The sequence below is a fragment of the Microplitis demolitor genome, chromosome 4, assembly GCF_026212275.2.
Source record: "Microplitis demolitor isolate Queensland-Clemson2020A chromosome 4, iyMicDemo2.1a, whole genome shotgun sequence".
Lineage (NCBI taxonomy): Eukaryota > Metazoa > Arthropoda > Insecta > Hymenoptera > Braconidae > Microplitis > Microplitis demolitor.
In genome coordinates this window covers 12,012,352-12,040,063 of record NC_068548.1, presented here as the reverse complement: position 1 = coordinate 12,040,063, position 27,712 = coordinate 12,012,352, and the positions used below count along the sequence as shown (strand labels likewise).

The 27,712-nt window shown below is 33.8% G+C and overlaps 3 protein-coding genes across 3 annotated transcripts in view; 1 reads left to right on the top strand and 2 right to left on the bottom strand.

The window, feature by feature from the left end:
- LOC103578665 (synaptotagmin-7) overlaps positions 1–27,712 on the top strand; it is a 926,763-nt gene that overhangs the window by 79,680 nt on the left and 819,371 nt on the right. The gene's annotated exons all lie outside the window — the stretch shown is intronic.
- LOC128667535 (uncharacterized) lies at positions 18,269–21,889 on the bottom strand. The gene has a single exon (XM_053737905.1). The coding sequence runs from the start codon at positions 21,887–21,889 to the stop codon at positions 18,269–18,271; it is 3,621 nt and encodes a 1,206-aa protein (XP_053593880.1).
- LOC128667534 (uncharacterized) lies at positions 22,154–23,398 on the bottom strand. The gene has a single exon (XM_053737904.1). The coding sequence runs from the start codon at positions 23,396–23,398 to the stop codon at positions 22,154–22,156; it is 1,245 nt and encodes a 414-aa protein (XP_053593879.1).

Here is a 27,712-nt window from a genome sequence, read left to right as displayed (position 1 = left end):
TTCGTTCCTGATTATGTTCAGTAAAATAAGTGTATTGAGGCAGAAATCAATGTCAGGGATCAAAATCAAGATTTAAATAAGTTTTGACTCATGTAAGAAACAATAAAATATGAAATATCCGATAAAAATATTAAAAACTACGTTTTATCGATTTTTTTGTTGATAATATGATTTAAACTAAAAACCAAGTTCGATGACATTATATGATCAAAAGAAACCATAAAAAAGATGAGTTGGTATGATATCAGACACATTTTAGTACGTTATATTATGATTTATCCGGAAAAAATAACATAGAATGTTATTTTTTTAACTTTTCAACGCCGATATCTTTTGAACTAATCAATCGATTTTGATAGTTGACGTGACAATCGGCGCGTTTTATTGAATTCTAGAGCTGATTGAAATTCAAAATCGATCGCGTCAGTCATTTCGAAAATATTTAGAAAAAACCGTTTTTCACCATTTCTTACTCCCGCGATAACTCTCGAACGAATTATCCGATTTTGATGTTTGAGGTGGCAATCGACGCGTTCTATTGAGTACTAGAGCTGATTAGATTTTGAAGTCGATCGTATGAGTCGTTTTTGAGAAATCAATAAAAAAATAAAAAAAAAATTTTTTTTTTCGTAATTCGCAAATATTTTCGAGTCTATTCGATCAAATAATCTGAAATTTTCAGAAAAGTTGATGGCCAACAAGCTCTTTCGATTGCCACCTCAACCATCCAAATCGATTCATTAGTTCAAAAGTTACAAAGAGTTTACATACATACACACACACACACACACACACACACACACACACACACACACACACACACACACACACACACACACATACACACACTCGGACATCATTCTGAAAATAGTCAGAATAGCTTCCTAGGACCTCAAAACGTCGACATCTGACGAAAACTCGATTTTTGAAAATCGGGGTTAAAACAATAACTTCCCGAAATTTTTGAAAGTTGTCGATTTTCTTAGCGGGAAGTTAAAAAGTCTTACGATGATGTAATTCAAAATACAACAAAGTTTCAATGATAACATTGACTAGAACAAAATTTAGCTTTTTTTTTTTAATTGGTGTTTTTTTCATTGCTTTTATTTATCTGCGACGTATATTGTTGCATTTTTTATCTAATATAGCAAGTATGGCAAATAATAAAAGTTCTCCTGCATGTTTATTACACGGAGATTTGAGATTGTTAGAGGAAATCGCTTTATTACATCTTTAAATGTATGGAGAGACTCACAGTGTTTTTAAGAAATTTTTTCGAGTTTTTTTATAAAAAAATGAAAATTTGGATTGGGATACATAAAATCCTAATTAAATTTAATATTTGATGGTAAGTACTTATCGTTAGATAAATCCACCGAACAGTCGTGAATGCCTTTCTGGCATTGTTCACATGTAGTATTTTTATAAATATTCGATACTAAGACCTCAGTAACGTAATATAAGATACAATCCAATGTTTAAGATTCATTATAGCTTTGATCGTATATATGTCAAAAGAATTATCTTCAAAATCATCAATTTTAACCGCCTCTTTCAACTTTTTTCGGAGTATTTTAATAGTTTTAAGTGATTTTGTTGGAAACTTGCGAAAGTAGATACTTTTAAGTTCTGATAAAGTAACTAGAGTTAGATTCATTCACCTGTCTTACCGTTCCGAAAAAACCGCTTCAAAAAATATTCAGGGGAAAAAGTAAATAAAAATTAGTAACAAATACATTTGCTAACTCAATTGTGTCTACGTTTGATCCAAAATCGGTAAATGATCATAGTTATTTAATGATATATTTATCTTAACGAAACGAGTAAAACGTCAATTTTTGTAAGTATAAATATAATTTATTGCCATAAACAAGCTAGATGTCCGCATTATTAAAAGTAATTTTTTGTTTAATTTCAATAATTTTTTATCACAATATTTTTCATAGCAGTTTTTATTGGTAGCAATAATTATGAATCATTGTTTGAATATTCTGAATGTATTCGTCAAGGCAGTAAATTTCCGTCTTAAAGTTATCAAAAAGCAGGAGAGTAAAATACAGAAAATTTTAGAGCGCGGAATTCTCAATCATTAAGCTAAAGAATTATTAATTATAACTATCTTATTATCACTACTGTATGACTAATTATGACTTTTTAGTATTGATTGTTCTAGAACTGATTGAACGTCTGAACAAGAGAATGAACGATAAATCCTGATTAATTCTACCCGTTGTAACGGCAGGAAAACTGTATTTTTCTGTTAATAGTCGAATAATGTTCAAAGAAGATTGTAACGTGACCCGCGTCTTTCTCTCCCCAGAGTAAATAATATAATTATAACAAAAAAGATTCTCAAAAGACAAAACTCTCGAAAATTCCGAAAAAATAAAGTTTTCATGATAAAAAAAATTCTTCTGGTCCAATTCAAATAAAATTTTATATCTTTTGATGTCTTCAATTCGCATCTTAATTTTTTTATTCTATTCACCCTCCAAAGCTGGAAAAATTCAAAAAAATTGTAAAAATTACCATTCATAATAGAAAAAAAATTGATTGAACATGATTTAATGTCTAAAATAAATACTCTATAACGTAGATGTATCAAATAATTTGAAATCTGTTAAAAACACAAGTCATAAAAAGATGAAAAGAAATGATTTTTACGAATCCTAAACTGTCCTTCGTTTGTATCGCACTCTTTTATCCTCAAATGATCTTCGTAGTTGATTCCTCTTTCGTTTACGATTTTCTTCGGGTACTTCTCTTTTTAACATCCAACAAAAATCTGCCATCATGTTAACACTCTAATTTCCTTGGTATCTACTCTTCATTTCACTGATGTCTTGGTGAAAACGTTCTCGATGTTCTTCACTATAGTCTCCACAATTGTCAGGGATGTGGTCGAGATGAGAATCTAAAAAGTGTAATTTGAGATTCTTTAAATGACCCAAATTTTTGTAGTTTTCCAGCAATGCGTCATCTGAAGTGCTGTTATCCTCACTTCTGTTATTTCCCAAAAAGTTTTGTGAAACATTTTTGAAGCTTATCCAAGCTGCTTTTTCTATGTTGTTCGTTGTTCCTTCAAAATTTGCATCCTGAAATAAAGATCGTATTTGGGGTCCATTCAAAATTCCCTCTTTCAATTTCGCATCACTTCTTGCAGGGAACTTTCCGCTCAAGTACGCAAAACAATCACCATCTTTATTCAGAGCTTTCACATACTGTTTTATGAGTCCCAACTTGACATGTAGTGGTGGCAGCAAATATTTGGAAGGCTGAATTAAGGGTGGTCGTATAACGTTATGGGAACCTGAACTCAATGCAGATCTTGATGGCCATTCTTTTTTGACATAGTGATTTTTCCGGTCTTTGCTATCAAACAAACATAAATAGCAAGGATATTTGGTGAATCCCGATTGCTGACCTAAAAGAAGTGTTGCAATTTTGAGATCTCCACAAATTTTCCAGTTATGCTCTGAATATTTTATGTTTCCCGATACAATCTGTAAATTTTCATAAGTTTCTTTCAGTTTTGTAGAATGAGCTATTGGAATCGGCGCAAATTCATTCCCAATATGAAGCAAAACAGCTTTAAGACTTCGTTTCGATGAATCGATAAAAAGTCTTCACTCATCGTCCTTATACGTGTTCAGTTTCAATTCATCAACTAAAGGTTTAACATCTGAACAGTATACCACCGAATTTTGATCGTCGTTCATAAAAACTTTCCGGAATTTTTTTTCCCTATTTCGATAGAATGTCACTGATACACCTTTGGCCAACAAATGTTTTTCTTTCAACCTTGACGCAAGTAATTCAACTCCATCTATCGGTAAAGTTAAGTCTCGAACGAGATCATTAAGTTCTTCTCGGCTAAACGTTTCAGGGTCTTTTGTTTTTCTGCCAGGTAAGTACTCTTCATCTTCTGAATATTCTTCTTGGTACTGAACAACCCGGCATGTTGTTATCAAAATTTATTAAAAAAATATTTTTTGAATTAAATCATTGAATTTAAGATTTAGTCGAAATTCGAATATTTTTATTCAATTATTAATATAAAAATAAGACGCTTAAAATATTTTGTTTGTCGACTTATAATAAAATTATTCAATTTTAAGACATGTGCTCAGCATAAAATAACAACTAGTAAACAGCTGTCGTGCAGCAAAACTACTAGCGCCCTCCAGAAGAACTAAAATAACGCAATATACTCGTTTACTCATTTTCGCTCATTATAGTCCCGGAGGGCTGGTTTTATCTTGTGTTACTGTTCACATCTCCCGCGCTCTCACGCTCTGACGAGTTATAACAGGGCTAAGCTGTTACTCTGGTCGTCCTTAAATTACCTTTTTAAGGGCGCCACTGGAAGTGATAACGACCTCCCAGAACCGGATCTTAAATCTTCAGGGTCGGTGTAATTTTATTTAATTGTAAGAGAAGGATGAGGAAGGATAACTTATAAATAATTTACTATTTCAATTCGCAAGTTAAACCTTTTATTTTCAAATGACCTAATTAACCTTTATAATTTAACTTCACTTAAGACCTTTTTATAAACCTTCTATTTTATACCTTTTATAAACCTTATAACTTCTTATATAAACCTTATAACATTAAACCTTATAAACCTTAAACCTTATAACCTTTTGAAACCTTAATGAACCTTATAACCTTTATAACATTAATTGCTCTATAACCTTTTATTTATTTACCCGCAATAATTTTAATTATTAAAATCAGCCAACTACCTTTGGCGGTTCCACACACTCACACATACAACAGTTAAAAATCGCTTAACCTTCGCGATACTTAATTACTAATATTTCACTAAAACAGCCAACTACCTTTGGCATGACCACACACTCACACACTCTCTGACTAAAAATCGCTTAACCTTCGCGATACTTAATTACTAATATTTCACTAAAACAGCCAACTACCTTTGGCATTACTACACACTCACTCGGTCCCCTGGACTTATTTTACACACACTTGATTTAATCAATTTTCCCGCAATTAATAATTTAATTAATTTAGAGAATTATATAATTATTAATTAATTTATTAATTGATTTTCCTTTCCTATTTTATGGATTACTATTTCTTTTCAATTTCTTATCACTTATTTTATTTCCATAATAACACGACCTTGACTCCGTAATTTAATAACACGTTACTTCAGGTACTTTTATCACCACAATAATTATCCTTATTTTATTTACGCCTTTTTCTTAATTAATTGTAATTTTCCTATTTAATTTACCAACGACTTTGACCAAGGATCTCTCTTATTTTCCCGAGACAATCTTAATTGATTTTATTTATTTTATTAATTTCATTAAATTTTATTCACAATTAATTAATAATTGACTAGCGACTATGACTAGATTCGACAGTTCCGGTGCGCGCGTCACTCGACCCACCTGGAAACTTCTAGAACAATTCCGGCTACCTGCCTGGAAATATTTTTTTACGCAATGGCTCCGGCTACCTGCCTGGAGAAAAAAAAAATACATTATTTTAAAGGAAATTTTATGTAGAAAAGGGTAGAAAGACGGTCTTCCTGATTATTTCGAGTTGGGATCGAACCCACACTTTCAGAATCAGAGTATTCTACACAGATCATAAAATAGCCAACCTGGTGCTTTATGACCTAGATGAACCTTCTACACCGCCACCGTCCATCTTACGGTATGAAATAAATACATTATTTTAAAGGAAATTTTATGTAGAAAAGGGTAGAAAGACGGTCTTCCTGATTATTAAAAAATGATTTGAAACCATTTTTCCTAAATATCTTGATTCCATCTAACCTTTTAAGACTATCAAATCATTGAAAGAAATAGTCAAATTGTCAAGTTTAAGGTCAAAAATTGAAGCTTCTTAAACAAGCTTTAAGATAATTTTTTCGAAAGTTTTTGATCAGTTTTAGTTTTTAAATTATACAAACTAAAACTTTAAAAAAATCTACCTCAAAGAGGAGTTAGTTGTGAAGAACTGAAAAAGAGGAAAACGGGAAATCAATGTCGAAGGGATTGTGCGGCCCCGAAGCAATGGTTTACCGTAAAGAAAGTGGAAAACTTTTTGTAGAGTGTAATGGATCCACTTGTTCAATTAATTAAGGTGTGGCCACAATTAAACAAGGGTCCACACATATCTAAAACTTGAGGTGTTTTACGACAATTGCTCAGCTAGTCAGCCTCAGGACAGGAATTTCCCCGTAATGGGCTACGCAGTATGAAATTTAGAAGAGAGAAATTATTATTATTTATACTTATAAGGAAAATGTTTAGGAAAATTATCAATAGGTAAATTTGATGTGAATTAAATTTAAACTGACATTTATTCAAGACGAAGTCACTTTACAATTAAATAAATTAGAATGAACAATAAAATAAAGATGGCCGATGCAATTGACTCGACTATTTGTAATATTCAACAATAACTCTACTGCTAAAATTTGATTATTACTGACTCTACTAATTGAATTAACTATATAAATTACAAATGACTCGACTGATTAAGTTTTACAAATTTTAACAATAAATTCAACTGACAAGAACTCCACTTACTTCAACTTTTTACACTCCTTCCGACGTTCCAACCTTCTCTTCAATCCAACACCCTCCAGTCCTTCAATTCTCCAATTCTCCAAGGCTCTAAATCCAGTTCCACTATAATGTCCAATGTTCTAATAAATTATAAAATAAACTTAGTACAATAAGCTTCCACACCAAGTGGGCTTATAGGCTCTTGGCTAAAGAAAAGGCTATGGCATGTATCACAGGTACTTGATGTAGTAGTAAAGTAGTAGTGCCGTAGCGGTCCGGGAAATGTACATCTGTCACTGATGCGTGCCAGTTACCAATAGTTAAACTGGTTGCAGTGGCCAGGGAAAGCGTCCGTCCACGATGCGAGCCAGTAGCCAAGAGACCGATCGCTCGCAACCTCGGTACCTTATGCCCTCACTTTTACACGTTTACCAACTTTTAGAACCAAGAACTTCGTCGACACTCGACGGGAGCGACCCCAATGATAAGTAGGAGTTTCCTTGTTTGGCCGCTGTTGTAGAAGGAGGTCGCTTTAGCTTTTGGCGCGAGTCGATTTCAAATTTAAACAAAATACAAATGTTCTAGCCCATTACAAGAGGTGGAAAAGCGTGAGAAGAGAATTTCCTCCAACTACAGGAACTTGAGAAACCACCTATTTTCCCGAAGGTCTAACGAACTGACCCAAAAAAGTTAGTTGCGTCGTGAGTCCTGAACTATTGACCTTGTTACCCGTTATTCCTACTATCCAAGTTATTTGCTTCCATATAGTGGAATGTTAGCCACTAAAAAAAAAAGTAAAATTATGTAGAGTGCACAGAAAGAAAATTCTTGCAAAATTTACTATGTTAATATCGTAATCTTGAACAAGTCTTTTATTCACGTCAATTTTAAAATATCTTATTTCAAAATTTACTATGTGGGTTACATTTTTTACTATTTAACATCGTAATTTTAACAAAGACTGTTAAGATTAAAAATTACTTCAAAAATTACAATTTAACATCGTAAAAAAAAAGAAATAAAAATTACAATTCAAAAACTATATTTTTTTACGTCCAATATCGTACGTAATTATTTAAATATGTAGTGAGTATTTGGTCCAAGCCGAAGCCTATAGATCGGGAACTCCCGAAGTTTTGTCTTAATAATATTGTTGGTGAAGGTTAGATAAAGAATAAATTCTCTGGTTTAATTTTATACATATATTGTTGAAATCAATACAAATATCTATGATTCACTTAATAAACTATTACAAAAATTTAATTATATAAATTCAAAAAAAATTTAATTGTTTAAATACTATCAAAATTTAGTTATTCAAATATAAAAATTTGAGCCCAGACTATTTCGTTAAGTCTTTTTCAAAATTAAAATATTCAAATACAATCAAAATTTAATTATTCAGCTATAAAAATTTGGAGCCCAGACTTTTTCTTTAAGTCTCTTTCAAAATTTAATTATTCAACTATATAAATTATTCAATACTATTTCTTAAAGACTCTTACAATATTTTATCTGAACCTACTTTATTTTAAAATATTTATTAACATACGTGGTTGGCCATAGTTTCGTTGCAACAATATTAAATCGAAAATACTAATGATACTAAATACTTGAAACTTTTGGAGATAAAAATGATCACTGACTCGAACTTAAAATATACTTGGTTGTTCTACGTGGAGGAAATCCTGCCACTGAACTTAGTTAATATTTTACGAATGTGTCTGCACACTGGGAGATCCTAATCAGGAGAGAGTGTTCACGCGACCAATTTTTTGGGTCTCGATTTTCAGGGCATTCCAATTGACCTCAATTGGGAGAAAACCGTGACCAATTAGAGGTCCGGTTCCTTGGGCCCTTACCCTCACTCTTTGATTTTCCGGAGAGCGTCGCCTGAACTCCCTCTATGATTGGATGCTCTCCTTCACATCTATGTGTCTATTTACGTAAGTGTGTGTGTATATGTGTCCACCCACACGCAAGGATATTTACACGTGAGCAAAACACAAACACACACACACACACATACACATGCATGCACATTTTCCTGTCCACGTTTTATTTCCTATTTTCATGAATTATTATTTATTATTTAACAGATATTATTTATGAATATTGTTTACGAAATACTATTTATTATTTGTCAAATGTTATTTATTATCTATTAGGCCTGGCTTCTTGCCTAGAACCTTCAATTATTAATTACTATTTATCAGATATTATTTATGAATATTATTTATGAAATATTATTTATGGTATATTATTTATTATTTATCAGGCCTGGCTTCTTGCCTAAAACCTTTAATTATTAATTATTATTTATATTTTATAAAATGTTATATACCAGGTCTGGTGTACCCACCTAGAACCTTTAATTATTGTTTAGTTAATATTATTATTTAATTTTATTTGTTAAAATATTGAAAAAAATATTATTCTTTGATGAGTTTTTTTTTTTAAAAGGTTTTCGAATCTTATCTATAATTCGAAAAATATATAAGTTTTTATGATGTTCGTTTTGGGTCTTAAGGTAGTTCACTCACAAAACGACTTTTCTTAGGAATGCGATGAAATTAAAACATGATATTAACAAAAATGTCTAATATTTAATGAAAAAAAAACGAAATTTTTTCACCGATTGTAAGACGAGATATTAACAATTAAAAAGTGCATAATTAACATGCTGGAGATCTACCAAGTATTAAAAAAACATGTAGTTTCTTGAATATCTTGGAAACGGTTTTTACCATTTTTTTTAAAAACTTATCCACTGTTCAATGAAAAAATTAGAAATTTTTTGAAAAAAACTCTGAAATTCTTGACCGATTTGTTTAAAAAATATTGATTTTTCAAATATAAATAATTTTAAAATACTTGACGTGTGGTGGGGTACAGTAATCACAACTCTTCAACGTTGCAGTCGTCATACTTAACCCGCGGAAATTCTAACGACACTCAGTTACGTTAATTTTTGAACATGAAAGTATTGGAGGTTAAAAAATTTTTGGAAAATTTTTCGAAATAATTTTTATGAATAGTAAACATTTATTCAATGATATTAAACGAACAAAAAAAATATTTTTTGATATTAACTTATATTAATGATAGCTTTTCTAATAGCTTTAGAATTTTTTAAAATTATGATATCGAAAGTAGCACACATTGGACAATTTCATTCCTATTATATGGGATTTTCTTGTAAGTTTAAAAAAAAAAATATGAAAATATGCACAAAAATTCATTTTATTCCAAATTTATGATTATCAACAATAACAAACTACATGTATATAAAACTCACACTATATAGAGATTGCTACCTATACGTTTAATTTACTGACTTTTTAAGATAAATGTTTGCAGCGTTGCCGCATTTATTATACTCATCAGTATGATTGTATTGGTGTGTATCTGTATGTTTAAAACTGGAATGTATTGGATACAGTCTCTCACAAAAATAAAATATTCTGGCACTGAGTATCTCTAACTTTTTGTAGTTACGATTACGCTATACTTTTGGTTACGAATTTCGCGAGTGAACTACCTTAAGCTGTTAAAAGCTTTGTGACGCACGAAAGTAAAGTTTCTAAATGGCCAACGAGGCACTTAATGTATACTCTCATTATTAGAGGTTTTTCCTTTTTTTTTATTATAAATTAAACATAAAAGAAATGTTTAAATATTGCTAGACGTAATAATTTATTTCTATATTTACCTTTCTGTGTACGTTTGAATAAAATTAATATTACAGTGCTGCCTCTGTTATAATACGATGTAAGCTATAAAAATTACGATGTTTAAGTATTAACTGCATCCTCCGTAAGAGGCGCTCTCATGACTTATGAATGTTTATTTATATCGTTTATATGGACCTTAAAAACTATCTCAAGTGTAGACTCTTCGGTGGCCGAGTGGTCCGAGGCATCGGACACTTCGCACGCGAAAGGACTTGGGTTCGAATCCAACATCCGAACGATTATTATTTTATTCTTTTTTTTTAATTTCTCTTCAAATTTTACGATATCCACATCGTAATTTATATAAAAGAGCTTAAGATTTCTTATTATTTGTCTGAACTATTATTTCTTGAATGAAATTTCCAACACTACATCGTAAAAATTATGACTTTGAAAGTCTAGTCTACCACTACAATAATCAATAGGACAAATTACGGTATTATTATCGTAAATTTGATTAGAATTTTTTTCCGTGTAGGTCATTACCGTTTTTAACAAAATAAATATACAAAGTAACAGATTGAATGTACCAAGTTGGCTGTTAGCCACTATCAAACATTTAAATAATACAGAATGGAAAAAAGCGGCTGAGGCAGCCGTTTAGAACGCGCGTGGCTCTGGCGATCACCTAAGTTAAGTAGCATCGAGCAGGATCACTACTTGGCTGGGTGACCATTTAGCCACACGTCGTATTCGAACGAAGATCTCTGATCGTTAGGCGCGGCATGAAGATCCAGTAATCGGTAAAATGTGAATTTTATCGATCACTCGAGCTTCACCCAAACCGAAACTGCACTGGCTAGGTTTTCTCTGTGGTTTTCCTAGATACTGCAACTCCATTGCACATGGGAGGTTGCAGGGCATCTCTCTAATGATGCAGTTCAGTATAAGCAGAAGTCGGGCCACAGCTGCACAATGAAAAGCAGGAAAAAAGTAAAGCAGCTGCGACATAAAGGCAAAAAGTGTAAAAGGCCGTAATTGCAGCTATACACTAGAAACTAATTAAAATTAATACAGTGGGCTGGTAGCCGCCTATAACTCAGGAGAAATAAGGACCTCGAGCAACTCATTCCAGAAATTAAGGGGGTATTCTGGTCTAGACTTTTGAAAAAATAGTTATTTTTTCTTTGCATATTTTCAAAGTTTAGACCCCCAAAAATATGCCCTTAAACGGATTTTTCAAAATTCGAATCAATTTCGGAGATACCTAGGATTTTGTGACGCGGCATCTAAGCCGGCCGAGTAGAGCAAATCACACAATGAACGGCCCATGTTGCCGGACGACTTGAGGAATCGTTCTTTTCAAGAAGAAGGCCCAATATGTTGATCTGGGATCTCCGATTAATCCATAGTGAGTATTAAATATTATTATCTGCGTTATTTTACTGTAATTGTTGGTCAAACTTCAAACGCGTTTTTCTCAAAGCTACTTTTTTTGAGGTAGTTGACATGATATATCAAGTTGTAGCGTACCGATTCCTTTGAAATTTGGTGAAAATTTTTTTATATATCTCTCTATCGGACCTGCCTTGGATTTTGAAAAAATTTAATTTAAAGTATTTTTTAAAAATTCGAAAAGGTCATGAAAAGATGGTAAAAAAATTTTTTTTTTTGTCATGTAGACGCCATTTAGTGAAAAAAAAATTTTTTTTTTGGCAAAGGTCCATCCGATAGCGACATCTTTAATAATGAATAATTTTGTAAATTTGTTTGTTTTAGATCACTACAAAGGTTAGAATTATGTCAACAAGGGAGCACTGTTTTTTTGGAGCCCCCACTTCACCAGCCTGTAATTCGAGGATTTTTTGTTTAAAATTTTTTTTTTTATATTCCTTAAATATCAATAAAAAACATATAAAAAAATGGATAGCGAAAATGTTCTTCATTTTTTTTTATCCTAATTTGACAAATGCCTAAAATTTAGGCTTCTAGACCAGAATACCCCCTTAAAGAATGAAAAATAATCATCAGTACAGAGTCAGTGAAAGAAATTTAATATTTAATTTTTTTTACACCCGATAAAAAACGTTTGGATCCAACCAGATATGTCTGGATTTCGTTATATCTGTTTATATCCAAATACATCCAAATATTTGATCTTGCTTGATATGAGCATATATAATTATATTTGCTCAGATCTAATCATATATAAGCAGATATAGAGATGTATTAATTGATATCCAAGTAGATATACGCATATCTAAGCATACATAAATATATCTGCTCAGATCCAACTATATATAAGCATATATAAAAATTGATATCGATGCAGATATACTTATATCCAAGCATATACAAGTACATGGGTGATTCCGTTCTAACTGTGATATTAATGTCCTGTATTGTTTGTTCTCACTTTTCATTAATTAATAATCAATTAATAAAATATTTATGTTAATTGGATAATGATGAACATATTTCAACATTATTTTTCTATTATATAACTTGCCACTCCGAGAAAACTTACAATATATCACTTGAATGTCAGTACTGTGTCATGTCCATTTCTGGAATTTACCTATAAATTGTTAATTTCTTTTGTCGCAATAAATGATTTAAACTAATTACCTCATAAATTCTAATGTTTACGATCTAACTGAAAAAAATTGTCACACTTTTTGTTTAATGTATTGAATTAACATTGAATTCCGGTTACTTAACTTTTGTCTTTAAATTTTAACAAATTTTTTAATTTGAATGGGTATAACTCGAACACCATGTTCGTTGAGATTTATGAAACATCAAGTGAACCATCTTGAAAGTACGTCACCTGAGTAATATTTACAAACACTGAGTTGATGAAAAAGTGCCAAAAGTTTGTGTCATGTTAGAATTTAATTTTAAAAAGGTATGTCATAAATTTTCTTGTCGATACCGTGGTATTGATAAATTTCATTAACTATTAATTTTTTCTGAACAAAATATGAAATTCTTGTACAAAATACCAGTCTGAAATTTACAGTAAATGAATATTATCAAATACATAACCAAATAAATACAGTTGTTATTTAAAATGAAACTGTCAGTACCGTGTCTGTCATTACCATGTAAAAGAATATTACAATAGTATATAGTTAAAATAATTAGTTGTAAAATTATTTTAATCATTAATTGTAATTCTTCTTCAATACAGATGGCACTAATACTTCGTCCTAGAAAGCTACCTGGTACAAGTGACAATAAATTTATTCAATGCTTATTAATTTAATTGATTAATTTATTTTTTAATGAATTCTAATAAATTAGAGTATAGTTGCTATAAATTATAAAATTAATTGTTATTAATCATCATTAATGTGTTGAATAATTATTAAAAAAAGAGTTTAAAAGTATTATAACAGAGTTTATAAATAAATTTAATATTTTTCTCAAACAATTTCGACCGAATTTATTTTATATCAGTACTATCGATCCGGGAGAAAATGTTTTTATAAAATGATATAACATTTTATACAATTTTATGAAATTTTGTAAGATTTTATAAAATTTTAGAGCAAAATTTTATGAAAATTCATACAATTTTATAGAATTTTATAAAGTCAGATCTGAATAAAGAACGTCATAAATAAATGTAATTTTAAAAAATTGTATAAATTATTATAAAATTTTATAAATTATTATAAAATTGTATAAAGTTTTACACAATTTTATAAAATTATATGACATTTTATACACTTTTATAAGACTGTACAGCGAAATTTTATAAAGTTTTATATCGTAAGATCTTAAAAGGGAAGTAATAATTAGATAAAATTTCATATAATTGTATAAAATTTTCTAAACTTTCATACAATTTCACACAATTATATGAACTTTTATACATTCTTATACAATTTTATAAAGTAAGATCTTAGTGAAGGAAGTAATAATTAAATGAAAATTGATGAAATCATACGAGTTTTATACGATTTCATAAAAGTATATAAAATTTTATACAATCTTATACAATTTTATACAATTTTATAAAGAGAGATCTTGAAAAGGAAGTAATAATTAGATCAAATTTTATATAATTGTATGAAATTTTATAAAATTGTATAAAATTTTATAACATTTCATAAAACTTCAGAAAATTTGATGTCGCTATTGCATGTAGTGTGGGTAGCATTTTGTAAAATTTGATAAAATTACACACAATTTTATAAAGTTTATAACAAATTATTATAAGAGTTGTTAGAAATTCAAAGTAAATAGATAAAATTTTCCATGACCGTAAAAAAAAAATTTCATTTTTGCGGGCAATATGTAGGGTATTTCCTGAAAAATGTAAAAAAAAAAAAACAATTCTGAATATTGAATAAGTTTGATTTTATTAAAATTCCTCGTTAGTTATTTACATCAAGAAAAATTATATTTTATACAATTATTGGATGTAAAGGAAGATAAAAAAATTTTTACTAGTTTTTATCATAATACAAAAGTCATTAACATTTTTCAACCGATACTCGATTTTTGGAAAAGTTCAACGAAAAAAATTCAAGATAATGCACAATTATATTTACAAAAGTAATTTTGAAATGGTTAAAATACATTTAAAAACTAAATTTTTATTTTATAAAATTTTGGGAGTACCTCGTTTTGCCTACCCCTGCCTCCCTTTTCCCTTACATATTTATATGTATATATTACACAATGTGACAATTTTAATTTTAATGTTAATAAACTTTCATTTCATCAATCATCAATTGAAATTAAATCCTCATTACTCACGAAAAAGTTCAAAGGTTTCGCCATTAATTCAAAAACATAAATCATTAAAAATCGATAAATTTAATTAATTTAAAAATTTTATGTCCATTAAACAATCGATCGTGAAATTATTTACATCGTTTTTTTATACATAGTCATAAATAAAGTTGTATACAATTTAACCTGACCGCGTTCGAAAAACAAATTATATCTGCAATAATATGCGAATTGTTATATTATTATAAATTAATACTATGAAATATGGCGGATAAGAATTCTTTTGTAATCATAAATGCAGCCACGAATTTTTCATAACTACAAGTGGCCAATGGACGAGCGGAGAAGACTACAATCCATTGATCACAAAAGTTGAGCAGCATCGAAGAGGGACATGAGTTGGATGGGTGACCCATCCCGGAAAAAAAATGATTTTATAAAATTTTACGAAATTTTATAAAATTTTACAAAATTTTATAAACTTTTACTTAATTTCATAAAATTTTATACTGATAATGGCCTGGTAAAATTTTATAAAACCTTATAAAATGTTAGCACTAAAATTTTGTAAAATTTTATAAAATTTTATAAAATCATTTTTTCCCGGGGAACGCAAAATTTAAAATTTGTTTCTCGTTCTTGACGCTTTCAAGTTGTAGTAAACTCCTCTCAGATTTTTATTTTTACAGTAAAAGAGATAAATAATGTGTATAAAAGAATTGGAAAAGTTTAACTTCAAAATCTTAAAATTTTTAATAATGAAAATCACAGTTAGAACGGAATCATCTATATATAGTTATATCTACTCAGATCCAACTATATATAAGCAGATATAACGATTTATATCTAAACAGATATACTTAGATCCAAGCATATATAAGTACATATAGCTATATCTGCTCATACCCAACTGTATGTATGTGGGTATATAGATGCAAAAATAATTCATACTCAAGCAGATATATGTATATCCAAGAATTTAAGACTATATGCAAAAATGTGTGTCTGTATGCAGTCATATTTGGTACGATCCAATAATATTCAAATTCAGATAAGGCTCTTAAATCGTCGAACTGCTGGGGTTCTACTGCGAATAATACATTAAATAAAGAGTTTTTTATCTAGTTATACATGAATATCTGAGTAATATACGAAAATTAAAATTTTTTATCCAAGCAAATGTAAATACTTCTGTAAATAAATTATTACACATTGGTAGTATTCTATCTATTTACATTTAACTATATAGATTAAGGTTAATAAAATATATATCCAGTCCGATGTAATAAATAGAAGTTTACGAATATATTCATAATTTTTTTGATTATATATAATTAAATGTAAACGTCAATAATTGAACATAAAAGTATCAATGTTTCTAAAGCATTCATCTATTTTTTTACTTAAATATCAATTGGCTCTTAATATATGTTATACATTTAGTTCATCAAAAGCATTAAGAGGGCATAGCAATATGATCCAAGATGTGATTAGATATTGTTTTAAATATGATCTAAAGTATAATATATTTATACATGCATTCATTAGAATGCAGTGAAACTTCTTTAGATATATGTGCTTAATTGTCTATAGGTTTCTTTAAAGATCGATGTTAGTGGGAAATTAATCCCTTTTTTCTATTGTTTAACTTATTTATTAATTATCTAAATGATCTGAAATAAAATTGAATTAGTATTCTAGTTTAAGTTAATTTGTAAGGAGGATGAATGGGTGAATTAGGTAGTATTAAATAAAAGTCGTGATTGGGTATCAAATTGAAGAATATATTTGGACCCAAAAAGTTAGGGAAAGCACTACGGCATAAAACCCTTTGAAGAAGTTACAATGAACGGTATGAAAATATTGATATCAGAAGGATGATGATAACTCGTTGAACAATTGACACAAGAACAACGTATATGTATAAGTGTATGCGTGTTAGATGTATGTATGAACGTATACAGTTAGGTATTACGCGATGCTGGATCGTCGTATTGCGTTGTAAGAATTATATGCAAGATATACACGTCTGTATATAAGCAAGAATTCCAATTGTCCGCTGGGGAACAATTGGATAATATTTGGTACTAGAGACCGTTTAATTGATGAAAGCTTTGAATATATGTATGCGCAGAGGCGAGATTACCGACGGATCAGATCGGTCTTACGATTCGAATCGCGCAGAATGCTGATAGCTTGCAGTTAGCTTGTAGAATTTGGAAATTCAATGTTATTGCCGATGGACAATGTGATGCGACTAGTCGTTGAATGGAATGATGTCTAGATCAAATCTATTGAATTAGATTACTTAGTTATGTTCGTGACAGAGACGAATATTTACTGCAGTTAATTGAATCTGATCAATTAGAATTGACCGATTATTAGTTGGCGACTAGGCCGTTACTTGAATGTATATTGAACTTAAGTAATTGATCACGGATGAATATTCATTAACAATGATAATAATGACGAACGCGGGAAATTTCACCTCAAGATATACTGAAATGTTTAATAATAATGAATGATGTATAATTATTAACTAGTCACTGTTAATTGTATTGTTGTTATTTAATATTAATATTAATATTAATATTAATATTAAATGCCGAACACAATTAAATTGACTAATCAATGAAACACGAAAGGAATCCCGGGTTGAATGGGTCGGACCCACGCGTAACAGGTTCCGACTTGTTTTAAATACGACGCAGTAACCACGGAAATTTGAGATTGACAAAAATATGGGTTAATTTTTATGAAATAAGTCCAATTAATACCTGGATGATGTCAAGGAATACTTATCTCTTTACGATGCAGTTAAATTATAACAGATAATTAATTTATTTAATGAAATTAGAATTGTTAGCTTGAGAATTATAGCCAAAATGCTCACAGTGTGTGCGCTCGGTAGTAAGACTCGTAGTCAACTGATGCAGAAAAACGCGGTGACACCGGTGCGTTGGTTCGACCAAACGGAAAAATCAGACAACCGTGCGACAGAGAGATGCTGAAGGCATAAGTGCGACGATGAGACATAGCGAAACCGAAGCTATAATGAGCGCGCGCGTTTGCGGTGCGACTCGACGTGGTGGTGAATTTAAATTACGTACCGCCAGGTGGTGACTCTTTTAAATGTTTTGGAATTTTACGTTAATAAGATGACAATTAACATCAGACTTCCGTTATCGACGGAACACGCTCCCGCCCGCGAGATGTGAATATGAATGAGTATGGGTAGTGTAAGTAGTGTATGAGTGTCTACAATATGTTTATAAATCAGTTAAATGATGATTAACATTATGATGTAGGTTGAGTGTCAGGTAGTAATGGACATAACGTCGTAGTATTCCGAGTATAGACTCCTCGTGCTGTTTTGACCTCGACGACACGTATGACACCGTCGCTTCCTGGATACACCTCAGTGATAACTCCCAGTTCCCACACCATACAGGGTTTGTTTTTATCGATGAGGATGACGACTGAACCCTTCTTGAGCTCCACAGCACCATCCTTTTGCCATTTGTGACGTTTTTGCATCTCGTTGAGGTATTCAAGCTGCCACCGTTTCCAAAAATCTTGTCTGGCCTTGGTAAGGAACCTCCAGGTGGATAATTTGTTATCTGGTACAGAAAGTAAGTCAGGATCAGGCAAAGATGTTAATTTTTTACCGATTAAGATATCGGCAGGAGACAGAGCAATAGGATCGTTTGGATCAGTAGAAATAGTACAGAGAGGTCTGGAATTAAGAATGGCTTCAATATCTACTGCTAACGTGGCTAATTCCTCAAACATTAAAGATTGAGTACCAACCACGCGCTTAAAATGATGTTTGAATGATTTTACGGCCGCCTCCCACACTCCACCGAAGTGAGGCGAGAGGGGTGGATTGAAATGCCAAGTGATGTTACGTGGACTAGAAAAAGAAAGCACTTGATCTTGATGATCCTTAGATTGGAGAAGACTGTAAAGTTCATGAAGCTGGTTATTGGCACCAACGAAGTTCAAACCGTTATCCGAATGGACATGTGATGGAATACCTCTACGACCGATGAATCGTCGAAAGCTAGCTAAGAATGCATCAGTACTCAGGTCACTGACGATTTCGATGTGTACTGCTCGAGTGGACATACAAATGAAAATACAACCATATGCCTTGATGAGAGTTGTATTACGAGATCGAGATGCACGATTATAACGTTTTTCCCTGATGAGGAAAGGACCACAAAAATCCAACCCAGTTTGTTCAAACGCAGACGAACCTTGGACTCGAGATGTTGGCAAATCCGCCATTTTGTACTGTATGGGCTCTGGACGATGACGAATGCAAACGACACATTTGTGAACGATTTTACGAACCTGATTCTTGCCATCAAGCAACCAGAATTTTTGACGAAGAGCGAACAGAGTACTTTGGATTCCAGCGTGATGCATACGTTGATGTGTTTCACGAATGATGAGGTCAGTCACATGATGATGAGATGGCAAGAGAATTGGATGCTTCTGTGTGCGAGTTAACATAGAATTTTTTAAACGACCACCAACCCGGAGTAATCCGTTGTCGTCGATGTAGGGATTGAAAGCCCCTAGTTTGGCACTCTTGACTGGCTTGTCCTTTTTCAAATTGTTGATCTCTGCTCCAAACTGTTCCTGTTGAATTTGACATAGAATCCGAGTTTCAGTTTGATGACGTTCAGTGACAGACACATGCTCGGTCTTGAAGATATTAGAAGACCGCCATCGGAGACAGCGTGAAATGACGACAATGAGTTTAGAATAAGATGAGAAGCGATCAAAAACGACGGATGATTCCGATTGTACAATGAGACATTGAGGTTCTATAGGATCTGGGGGGCTACGAACTTCGACAGTAGGATTTGTAGGCCAAGCGCTGGATGGCTGTGATAGCCAATGTGGACCCTGGAACCAATTCGAATTGTTTTGGAATTCTTGTGGATATTGCCCACGGGACAAGGCATCAGCTGGATTCGTTTTGGTTCCCACGTACCTCCATTTGACGCTGAGTTTTTGAATTTCCTTGACTCGATTCGATTCGAATACCTTCAACAAAACTGGAGACTTTTTAATCCAAGCGAGAGCGATTGTGGAATCCGACCAAAGGATTGAGCGCGAAATGGAGACTCCTAGAGTTGACCGAACGTCGTGATATAGCCTAGCAAGGGTGAGAGCCCCACAGAGTTCAAGTTTAGGAATCGTAGTCTCCTTGATTGGTGCGACACGTGACTTCGAACAAGCTAGGCGGACCCAGACTTGATTTGAGCTGTTGGTAGAACGGATATAGAGACAAGCTCCATACCCCAGTTTACTGGCATCGCAGAAACCGTGGATTTCGATTCCAGTGGGTTGGCTGATGATGAGACGACGGTTGATGTCAATTGCCGACATGTTAGTTAATTGCTCTGCGAACGCTAACCATTTTGCTGCCAATTCCTGGGACACGGATTCATCCCATCCAATTTTTAGACGCCAACAATCTTGCATGATTACCTTAGCTGCGAAAACAATTGGACCGAGTAGACCTAATGGATCGAAAATTTTCGCGATTTCAGAGAGAATGAGACGTTTCGTGAATTTTTCCTTGAGAGCAATCGGTTTGGACGTATAGACGAGAGTGTCTGACTGCGAATTCCAAGCTATTCCTAATGTTTTAGAGATAGCTTCCTGCGGCATACCAGATGTGGACTGGAATGTTTTGCTGGCAACGTTGTCCAATGCATGACTGTGGTTGGAAGCCCACTGACGAATGTTGAACCCGCCGACCTTCAATAAGTTGATGATCTCGTCACGCAACCGTAGGACTTCATCCAAGGAATCGGCTCCTGTCAGAAGATCATCGACGTACAAATCTCGCTGAACAATAGAACTAGCCAGTGGAAACGTCGTTGCTTCTTCACGTGCGAGTTGATGTATAGTACGAATGGCTAGGAATGGAGACGAACTGACACCGAAAGTTACCGTATTTAAATTGAATACAGAGATGTGTCCATCGTTGTACCAAAAGATGCGGTGGTATCGCCGGTCTTCAGGGGCGATCCAGATCTGCCGGTACATCTTCTCGATGTCTGCTGTTATGACAAATACATGAGTGCGGAAACGCAATAAATGTTCAAATAGTTTGTCCTGGATAGTAGCTCCGACCATAAGTACCTTGTTGAGTGATAAATCAGTGCTAGTTTTAGCCGACGCATCAAAGACGACTCGCAATTTCGTTGTAGTACTGGAATTTTTGATGACTGCATGATGTGGAATGTAATACCCCGGAAGAGATTCGTCCGAAACGAGAGACATATGTCCGAGATCGAGATACTCTTGCATGACCTTGTGGTATTCTAGTTTCAGCTCTGGATTGGCCTGTACCTTCCGCTGTAATGAATAGAATCGACGAAGTGCCTGCGAACGAGACTCACCTAAATCGAAATCGTCGTACCGAAATGGTAATTTAACGACATATTTCCCGTCAGAAGCACGTTGAACATGATCTACATAATGTTTTTCACATAAGTCATTTTCAGTGGTTTTTACGGTTTTGTTGGATAGATCTTCGATCTCCCAAAACCTTTCTAAAGTTTGTTGTAAGTTAACCAAACAACACGAATCAATTCGTGCCTTTTTATTGGCTTCCAACCCCCCAACGACCACCCAGCCTAAATGTGTTTTTTGTAGTAATAGATCACCTTGTGTAGGGCTGATGTTTGTTTGGCCGGATTGTAAGAGCGCGACTGTGGTGCCCGCACCAATTAGTATATCGACAGGACGGGGTATATGGAAATTCGGATCTGCGAGAGGTAAGTTTTTTGGCAATTCTAACTGATCACGTGGGAAAACGTCACGGGGTTCGAGACCAGTGATTTGTTCGATTACAGTACATGATATGAATTTACGGTAACTGGGATTGATCATAGATTCAAGCACCACGCTTGTCTTCCCTATCGTGTGTGTTGAGAGTGCATTTACCCCGTGAATAGATTCAGTAGATCGGCGGATTGGTAATTGAAGACGTTTAGCGAGTTCTAAAGTAATGAGATGAACGGTAGAACACGTATCCAATAATGCCCGAGCTGTCGCGAATAGACCGGATGCTGCTCGAATCCGAACCATGGCGCTCATCATCAAAGTCGTACTCGCGTGAGTAAGACCCAGCGATCTAACATCCTCGGGTCCTAGTCACTTAGGCGGATCCTTCCTTTTCTGATGATCGCCGCCAAGGGAGGATTTTGTGGAGTGCAATTTTGAATGATGGAATTTCGTACAGTGTTTGCAATGGTATCTGGAGGTACATGGAGAATGGTTCTTTCCGAGACAATTTCTGCAGAGGTTACGTTGTTTTACAAACTCCCATCGTTTAGGGATAGTTAGCTTGTCGAATTCCCTACATTGGTACAAATAATGATCAGTAGCTCGACAATAATCGCAGGATTTTGTAGCAATGACAAGCGCGCGATCTCCATCCGCGTTTTTGAAAGTCTTCGATTGATTTGGGAAACCGGTAAAGGTCCGTTTGTTAGCATTACTATTTTTTGTGTTGGACGCGGATTTAGTGTGCATACGCGAGATTGTTGCTTCCAAAAATTTAAACATATCCTCGACAGTGGGGGAATCGTCTGGTTTGAGAGTATCCTGCCATTTTTCTGAAACGGAATCGGGTAAAATTCTTTCGAGATGCCAGATAAAGCAATCATGAGCTGGTTGGCTTCCGAGAGTTTCGAGGGATGTCAAATTCTGTCTGACTGTGTTCAATATGTGTCCAAGGGTGGCTGGGTTGGCCGTTTCCGGTTTTTTGAGCTCAAATATTGCACCGATGTGTTTGTTTCTCAACACCCGTTTTAATTCATACGTTCCTTTCAGGATGGTCCAAGCCACCTGGTAATTTTCATCCGAGGCCTGTAAATGTATAATCCGTTGCGCGGCTTCCCCCTTCACGCACGTTTTCAAATATTGAAATTTTACAATATTGGCGATATCGTCACGTTTGTCAATAATACCCCGAAAGAGATTTGAAAAAGATATCCACTCGTTATAGTCACCCGAGAAGGTAGGTAGTTGTGGGACTGGTAGTTTTTGTAAAGTTTGTTTTTCAGTTTGAGTCGTATTCCCTATAGTCGTGCTGTTGTGTGCTGGAACTTCTGCCTCATCGGGCGTGAGATGTTCTTCAAGTCCATAATACGCGTTTGATACTTGATCGAAATGTTCGGACTCGTCGGATGTCGGTTGAGCCTCGATCAATTCATTGACGAGTTCTTCATATTCGCGAAACAAGGGTTTAACTCGTTCGAATCGTAATGATGCTTGTAGATCAGATATTTGCTGGGCATTCACCAAACCGGCTATTTTGTTTAAATACCGTGTTAAGATATTACGTTTTTTCACGATCAGTGCGAGGTTTACGTCTATTATCGGTGGTTCTGACATTTTGAATAATTAGATAAAATTGAAGTATCGGGTATTGAGATGTAACACAACCGGCAATAAGAGAACTGAAAGAAATTCAACTGAGTGACTCGCAAATCACCGAAATTGAGCGACAAGATCACTCAATTGAAGTAATCCCAAGAATCAAACAATCCAATTCCTCAATTAATCGCGAATAAATTAAAAGATAGTTAATTACTGTAATCGAGTGACCTCGATGATCACGACAATCCAATGATCCTCAGATTAAATAATTGATAGGATCAGAATAGTCAATCGATTCAGAAATTTCAAATTTAGCTAACAATTCAATTAAATTGAGATTTCGAAGACTTGAACAATTCACCGATCGCAACAGTTGAAAGTCTTGCGACAAACCACTGATGTGATCTCAGAATTGCACAACTCAATTCGAAATGGACAAATAATAAAACAAAATTCAAAGTATATTTAAATGAATAAGATAAATAAAATAAACTAAATAATTATTTGACAGAAAATTAGATATACTACCAATAGTGTTAAATAAAATGTGAACTTAGCTCGGTATCACTGCAGACGATCCTCCAGATGCGGCGGTGTCAACGGTCGGTACTAAATGATGTGTTGAATCAATCGGTTAGCTACACTTGGTAATTGAAGTTTATTGGTGTATGTTTAAATTGTCCAATCGAGTTACCTCACAGGAGGCACCAAAATGTTAGTGGGAAATTAATCCCTTTTTTCTATTGTTTAACTTATTTATTAATTATCTAAATGATCTGAAATAAAATTGAATTAGTATTCTAGTTTAAATTAATTTATGAGGAGGATGAATGGGTGAATTGGGTAGTATTAAATAAAAGTCGTGATTGGGTATCAAATTGAAGAATATATTTGGACCCAAAAAGTTAGGGAAAGCACTACGGCATAAAACCCTTTGAAGAAGTTACAATGAACGGTATGAAAATATTGATATCAGAAGGATGATGATAACTCGTTGAACAATTGACACAAGAACAACGTATATGTATAAGTGTATGCGTGTTAGATGTATGTATGAACGTATACAGTTAGGTATTACGCGATGCTGGATCGTCGTATTGCGTTGTAAGAATAATATGCAAGATATACACGTCTGTATATAAGCAAGAATTCCAATTGTCCGCTGGGGAACAATTGGATAATATTTGGTACTAGAGACCGTTTAATTGATGAAAGCTTTGAATATATGTATGCGCAGAGGCGAGATTACCGACGGATCAGATCGGTCTTACGATTCGAATCGCGCAGAATGCTGATAGCTTGCAGTTAGCTTGTAGAATTTGGAAATTCAATGTTATTGCCGATGGACAATGTGATGCGACTAGTCGTTGAATGGAATGATGTCTAGATCAAATCTATTGAATTAGATTACTTAGTTATGTTCGTGACAGAGACGAATATTTACTGCAGTTAATTGAATCTGATCAATTAGAATTGACCGATTATTAGTTGGCGACTAGGCCGTTACTTGAATGTATATTGAACTTAAGTAATTGATCACGGATGAATATTCATTAACAATGATAATAATGACGAACGCGGGAAATTTCACCTCAAGATATACTGAAATGTTTAATAATAATGAATGATGTAGAATTATTAACTAGTCACTGTTAATTGTATTGTTGTTATTTAATATTAATATTAATATTAATATTAATATTAAATGCCGAACACAATTAAATTGACTAATCAATGAAACACGAAAGGAATCCCGGGTTGAATGGGTCGGACCCACGCGTAACAGGTTCCGACTTGTTTTAAATACGACGCAGTAACCACGGAAATTTGAGATTGACAAAAATATGGGTTAATTTTTATGAAATAAGTCCAATTAATACCTGGATGATGTCAAGGAATACTTATCTCTTTACGATGCAGTTAAATTATAACAGATAATTAATTTATTTAATGAAATTAGAATTGTTAGCTTGAGAATTATAGCCAAAATGCTCACAGTGTGTGCGCTCGGTAGTAAGACTCGTAGTCAACTGATGCAGAAAAACGCGGTGACACCGGTGCGTTGGTTCGACCAAACGGAAAAATCAGACAACCGTGCGACAGAGAGATGCTGAAGGCATAAGTGCGACGATGAGACATAGCGAAACCGAAGCTATAATGAGCGCGCGCGTTTGCGGTGCGACTCGACGTGGTGGTGAATTTAAATTACGTACCGCCAGGTGGTGACTCTTTTAAATGTTTTGGAATTTTACGTTAATAAGATGACAATTAACATCAGACTTCCGTTATCGACGGAACAATCGACGTTTACGCACATCTGCTTGGATACACTTACATATTCGTGGATATAGTGAGATTTCTTTGGATATTGTCAGATCTGTTTGGATACGCTAGGATTACGCCAAAATTTGGACATGAAATCTCAGTTTGACTAGTGTAGGCTGGAGTAACACTCGCAATAGCCACCTATCTTATGATACGTTAATAGAATTGAATTTGTAGAATACATAGTGTAATAGTTATTGGCGTAACTAGTAGGGTAAGTTATTCATAATGTGACGCTTCGCTCTGCTCGTGCCTGCGCACCTACGACTCGTGCTAACACATCGCGGATGACGGATTCTAATTTGACCTCCATGTTGTAAGGATATGCCCTTGCTTCCTCGTACCAGGAAGTTCGGACAATCCTCCTTCAGATACTCGTGTAGATGTTAAGCACTGGGTTCTGAATTACCTAGTATGACTGAGTACGCAGCCTGATTATAGGATAGAGGATATGGTGTAATGAGTCTATTTTATAGTGTAATTCTCTTTGTTATAATATTGATTTATTGTTTTATTGATGTTCTGATTGTTTACAAACTTGATTTACTGAATATATGGACATTTAGATTATACGAGAAAACCAAAAGAATTATTCTATTGATATGCGTAAATAGGAGATCCTGGGTCTGATCTCTTCAGTAGCATAATCGATTTGAAGAATTTATATTATACAATATGACTATTTCTTGTAATGAAATTTAACAAAAATAATTAATCTTAATCATTTCTATCAACCAGTCAAAATGAAATTCCAAGATTTATATATAATTTTCAACAAATAAAAAGAAAAATAAAATTTAACAAAATTCTAAATATGAATAACTCCGCGTTTGGCAAACTTGTAATTAGCTGCATATAGACTTACATCAATGATCTTCAAATTACATAGGACATTCTGGACGTAGACTGCAACCTATTTGATTGACCCTCGACAAGACTATTGGCGGCGACTCGGCACTGATTTTATTACACAGATTTTAAAATGAAGTTTATCAACTGACTAAATTTTTACAACAAAGAAACTGACTAGACTTTTTCAATAAATAAACGGACTTGGCAATAAATTAACGGACTCTACAATACAACAATTTGACTAGACCTGACTAGTCCAAAAGATAGACAATTAATTAATTAATGTAACGGAACCTAAGTTCACCTCCGCCGTCCGGAAGCCAAGACCTCGCCCTTTTGGGCATACTCGCGCTGCGCAAATCCCCTATTTTCCACCATAATATTATAAAAGCGAAACATTGAGCAAGCTCAATATTGGCGGATGTTATAACCCTTAGGATCGAAGATCCTTTGCATGTGGGTGCCGAACCAACAGCCACTACGAGTCCGACTTCAAATGGGCCCATACACTCCTTCCGTCTCAGGAAATAAAGAGACACTTGGTCGAAGTGGGGCTTGGAATGGGCCCCCCACAGTACCAATTTCATGTATTGGTCGACATACCACAGTTGGTCGAGAGGGGACGTGGTCTCTTCCCCTGCCTTCCTGAGAAGACACCCAGTTTGTATAACATTCATTCATCCATACTTCAACACATTCACAAACACACCTAACTTCGGACTGACACCCGGGATGCACAAAGTCCTCACAAATCGTGAGTTCTGTACACCCATGCCCAGAAGCTCCGACAACAACTGAGTGGATGCCAGTTGAGCCGCGATCTAGTAGTCTTCTCCTCCTTCCTCTCGGTGCTGGAACTGGCTGCTGAGCTTGTGGTGGAGACAATCCTTGCCGAAACCCCAAAAGATAGACAGCAATGTGTGCTTAGTGAGCTTGAGAGTGTAGAGTAAGGACCTCGCTAGGCATCCTCAGCCCTTCGCTACACCTCCCAACTGGTCGCTAGACGCTAAGTGTATGCTAACTGCAAGCTAATTGCACGCTAACTGAGTTCATTGCCAATCGCTAGCCCTTATATAGCCACAAAATTCGAGAAGGGGTCATCCGCGTGACATGGTCTAAACTTCCATCTAGAATGTCTGGCACACTGACCCA

Bases quoted from the DNA above. Each gene is read 5' to 3' on its own strand.
- LOC128667534 (XM_053737904.1), bottom strand. From the start codon at position 23,398: ATGTCAGAACCACCGATAATAGACGTAAACCTCGCACTGATCGTGAAA.
- LOC128667535 (XM_053737905.1), bottom strand. From the start codon at position 21,889: ATGATCAATCCCAGTTACCGTAAATTCATATCATGTACTGTAATCGAA.